This window comes from Nuphar pumila, chromosome 8 (assembly GCF_984573655.1).
Source record: "Nuphar pumila chromosome 8, dmNupPumi1.hap1.1, whole genome shotgun sequence".
NCBI lineage: Eukaryota > Viridiplantae > Streptophyta > Magnoliopsida > Nymphaeales > Nymphaeaceae > Nuphar > Nuphar pumila.
This window is the reverse complement of record NC_143256.1, coordinates 106,586,697-106,591,775: the sequence shown is the minus strand read 5'-3', so window position 1 is coordinate 106,591,775 and position 5,079 is coordinate 106,586,697. Positions and strand designations below refer to the sequence as shown.

Sequence of the window (5,079 nt, the reverse complement as noted above, 5' to 3'; positions counted from 1 at the left end):
ATTAAAATACCATTGAATAATAAACACCTCGTTGATTGTTTCTAGCAGTCTTTACCCTCTTTTATACCAGATGGGTTTGTGTAACATGATAAAAAAATGCATTATAAATATAGAAATGCTGTTATCATATGCATAAACATATAGATGTGAACATGTATAGGTTTTTAATGTTTACATATGTTATTGCATATAAATTGTTACATGTGAAGAAAAAAGATACATTTAAGGTCATACGATTGACCTATTGATACAAATCAGAGACTTGTATGTGGCACGTGAGGTGTTTGTGTGTGTGGAACACATAGGAAAGGTTAAGGTAGGGCTTGTAAAGGAAGAGTGCATTGATGTCTTAAGAATGAACCTGATAGTTTGATAATTGTAAGACTGCAATCTTAGTCATGAGTTGGACATGTGCATGCTTTGTTAAGAAAAATAATGTAAATGCTTACATTTTCTTAGACTATTATGTCTTATTTCACTTGAAAGCATGCACGTATGAAGTACGTTGAGATGGTCAAATGGAACTTTGTTCTGTTTATCATATGTGTTCTTTTTAGAAGCATATGTTATGTTTGTGAGAGACTCTGATGTCCTAAATTATTTAATAAACATGTGTGTGTTTTATACTCAACATGGTCAAATGAGATTTGACCTAATTATAATTGTCCAATTATATATATAAATCACTTTTAATATTCATTTATGTGAATGAATGTGATTATGAATGCCATGGAATGATTATGAATCTGAATGAATGCGATTATGAATGCCATGGATATGAATGAATGCCATAGAATAAATGATTATGAAGGTGAATTAATGTAATTATGAATGCCATGGAATGAATAATTATGAATGTAAATGAATGTTATGTAAATGATTGGATGTGAAATTTCTTTATCCTCATTTTATAAATGATGAGAATCACACTTTGGTTATACTATTACAAATTTAATGTATTCTTCAACTTTAGTTTTGGGTTTTCTATAGGCATGTGGTTGATGCCCTACAACATTACAAATATCTTCCTTGAGAATTGAGGCAAAGTGTGGGTTGATGTACAACTAAAGGCTCCACTCTTACCTATTACGATCCTTGGGGGATTCAGACATTCTTGACTTTTATAAACTTCTAAACAATTAAACTTTGTTCTTTCTAAATCTTTATATTTGAAGACTTGTAATATTTTGGAATGAGAATCCTTACGAATATTATCTTTTCATTTATGTGATGGTTGAACGTATGATTTTAAAATCTCAAATCTTTGCGTAACTCCTCAATTGTCTTAAATTTTAAATGAATTTTGTTTTCTATATTTTCTTACGTGTGATGATCTTTAGAGTAATAACATCAACTGAGTTATGTCTGAGGTTGATTTCATACTGGATCCGATACTGAGAGGCTAATATATGCTTGCACTTGCACTCAGGTGGGCCGTTCAGTATTTGGAATGGTTGAAATGTGGTCATAGATGAACTCGTTGACACATTACTCTCGAGAATCATACAAAACTTTATAATGAATACAAAATTTTAAATTGTTTTTAAAATTTTGGGTCTTGAAAAGTTTTAAAAAGGTTGGATTTTTGTGAGATGTTACACTTACATGTGGTCAATCTAGGTTAGAGTTGAACCAGACTGAAGGGATTTTTCTTGCTCCTATGTATAAGACGGGTTGGATCCTATTCTTGCCTGCTTAATTGGTCTCAACTTCTTCAGAATTGAATCCCCGTAAGAATTGGTGCTACATATTGTATGCAAACAGATTCCTATATCAATCAAAACCAGATATGAGAACTGAGAACCCGATAGAACCAATTTAGTTTATTGAATCCCAAAGGGGGTAAGTGGTAATAAGTCACTTGGATATCCCAATCAAACCCGTTTGTCATCCCTAGATCCAGACCTGGACTTTCCAGAGTCTGGCACACCCTTAACATGCTCAGCTGAAGTGTATATTATGTCGAAGCCATGCAATGGAAAATTTCACTTGATTTTTTATTTGGAAAAGGTACTTCCATGTTTGTTATAGGATCATGAAACTGGACTTTGCGAACTTACCAACTTAGCTTCTTTTCTACATGAATTAATGGTGCATCCACACACCCATTAAAAACAACCAAGATGCATTTTTCCTTATTTAGAACAATGTTGTAGTTATTCCATTATCAATTAAGGAAAAGGGAAGCGAACAGGGGCTCCTCACACCTGGCTATGCTTAAGGTGTTGAAGTTGAAGCATGTAGCAAGTTGGATAACCGGCGTATGCATCTTTTATCCCAAGGTTAAAGCCAATGGTAAACTATCCCCCATTGGGCAGGGGGGGAGTACTCTTAGAATTTTTACAGTGCAGATACTGAAATAGAGCCATGGTTAAGTGGCATCTCTTGGCCCATAATGGGACATCATAACCATACCATACCATACCAGTAATTTCTCCTACTTATCAAAAAAACAAAATGAGGATCAAGGAAGAAAAAAGCAAATAATATCACTTAGGGTCTGGTTGTTTCATTCCCATGAAAAGGAAAAGCCTTTCATGGAAAGTGGCATGGAGTTTTGGAAAAAATCCTATTAGCTCAGCCTTCAGAAAGCTTTCAAGGGAGAGGTAATAATTTAGGTGGTAGATAGTGGAAAAAACTGAGACCCACTTGTGCCTACATGGCACTTTCTCACCGTTATCAATTGATGTTTGTTTCATTCACGGTGGGAAAGGAAAAGAAAAGGATTGTCAACTCAGCACTTTCCCATGAAAATGGCATGAAACAACGGAAGCCCTTAGTGAAGAACTTGCATCCAAGAGAGACTCACCCCAAGAAAATGTCCTCTTCAATTTCATCACCTCTCAATTAGCTTAGGGTGATGGATACATTAGTGTAGGCAAAATTTGTGAAGGAAATTAAATTGACACTGCCATGCATAGCAGTCAACACAACGAGACATGACTAACATTAATGTGGTTTAGGAACTAATGATACTGTGCCATGTACAACCAGGATTCCATATTATGAAAATCCGAATTCGAATAACTGTGAATCATGATTTTTTATCGATTCCGAATATATATGCTGCTTGAGAATCACAATCCCCATGTAGCCAAAGCAATTTGAGGTAACTACATTTCTTCACATCCATATAAACATGAGCGCTTGAGGAAGCAAGTCTTGGAATCATTTTAATTATTATACAATCAATTGAGATGAACCGAATGGAAACACGCAAATAAGTATTTCTTTTGAAGAATGCACAATATTGATATTTTAGGAAACTCACATGTTATCATCTTGATATATCACAAAGTTACTTTTTGACGTTATACTGTCATTGGTTGCTTTCAAATTATAAATGAGATAGCCAAATACACACATAGAAACACATAATGTTGGAATACCCAGCAAAAATACCACTCCAACATGAGTCACACACAGACAAACTGAACAATTCTACAAAAAAGAAAAAAAGGAAAAGGAAATCCCACAAGTGGAAAAACAAGCCAAATTAAGATGACAGGGTTTGAATTTGTTTCCTTATATGGTGGCTTACCATGCAAAACCCCACAAGGGAAGAAAAAAAGCACTCACAAGGCCAGTTTGTGCTCATCCCATAGCCAACCACCATCAAAAAGGAAAAAAACTTCATCTTTGCTTTCAATGAGAAACATGAGCTCTGGCTGCCTCCTTTGTGATTGCTGGAATGCAGCTCGAGCTCCGCAGGATGCTGGATTGCCTCGGACCCATGCAATTGTGCGGGCCAGCCACTGGTAACCTTGCACGTGCACTCTTCTTGAGTATCTCCCTCATGCCATCCGCTAGAAAGAGTGCAGGGTTTGTTCTGCATACTCTATTAAATCTAACACACACTGACATATGGGAATTAAGTGCCTCTTGTTGGACATCCCTCCCAAGTCTCCCTACCTCCTCATCAACTGCCACAGCACATAGCCCACAAACCCACCTCCCACAGTACCTCTCCTTGACACTCCTTATGTACTCTGATGTGAAGTCCTCACACATTCCACAACATTCACATGCAGCCTTTTCCACTTCTGATATTGGGGGTAGTTCCTTCGAATCCACAATCTTTTCCTTCTTGAGTTCAAGGGATAGGTCAGAGACAGCCCTTTGAAGGGTTTCCATAGGTAGCCTAGGGGCCTTAGGGAAGCCACTTTTGAGGTACCCATTTGGCATCACTCGTGTTTGGGATGCCATGATTGGTGTGAATGAGCTTGAAGAGAAAAAATTCAAGGTATAGTCTTGATATTTTCAATAAGAGAGTGGGTCTTGAGATTGTATGCTATCTTGGCATGTAGATGGTAGGTTGAAGGGTAATTTATATAACTACCATAGGATGCAGTTATGGATGTGGGTGATTTGCTTGTCCCTTTTGTTTCATGAATTTGGATAAGCATAAAGCTAGATTAAAGACAAACAGGGATGTCATGTGGGTAAAGCTAGATTTTTCATGATGGGAGCTAGACAAGTTTTTTCACGTGTCCTAACTATACTTTTCACAGTCGACAGTAACACCACCACCCTGCCCCCCTTTTCTAGATTATTCTATGCTAAGAAATATTTTTTCATCAAGAGCTCAAAAGTATATCATATCTAAAAATGTAGGTAAATACTTGGATTTATATCAGACTATAATTTTATGAGCTACACAACATTTTATGGGCTTGCCTAACAATCTAAAGGAAGGGATTGCTTTAGTTTCTTGTATCAACATTCTAGATCGTTGTAATAATTACAAAAGATCTGTAAGATATGCATCATGCAGATTGTATGTGTTTTAACTGAGCATTGTGATTGTGAAATGGGAGAATATTGATGAATATTTCTGTATATACTAAGTATAAAATGTGACACTCTTTGATTATCAAGTAACTATTTTGTTCTTTTCCGATCTAAAACTTGATAGTATTAAGGATAAAAGAAAAGATAATAATGAATTGAGAGGTTTACGTAAATAATTAACATGAAATCTCATGAGTCCATGTGAATCCAATACAAAAAATCTCAACCAAATTTGATTCAGGTCATTTTACACGAGATCTTATTGCAAAGTAGAATAATATTTCCCAT

General features: G+C 35.8%; 1 protein-coding gene across 1 annotated transcript; it reads right to left on the bottom strand.

Annotated features, from left to right (window-relative positions):
- Positions 1–3,645: 3,645 nt before the first annotated feature.
- Positions 3,646–4,185, bottom strand: LOC149830138 (uncharacterized). The gene has a single exon (XM_090015390.1). The coding sequence runs from the start codon at positions 4,183–4,185 to the stop codon at positions 3,646–3,648; it is 540 nt and encodes a 179-aa protein (XP_089871516.1).
- Between the last annotated feature and the right edge of the window lie 894 nt (positions 4,186–5,079).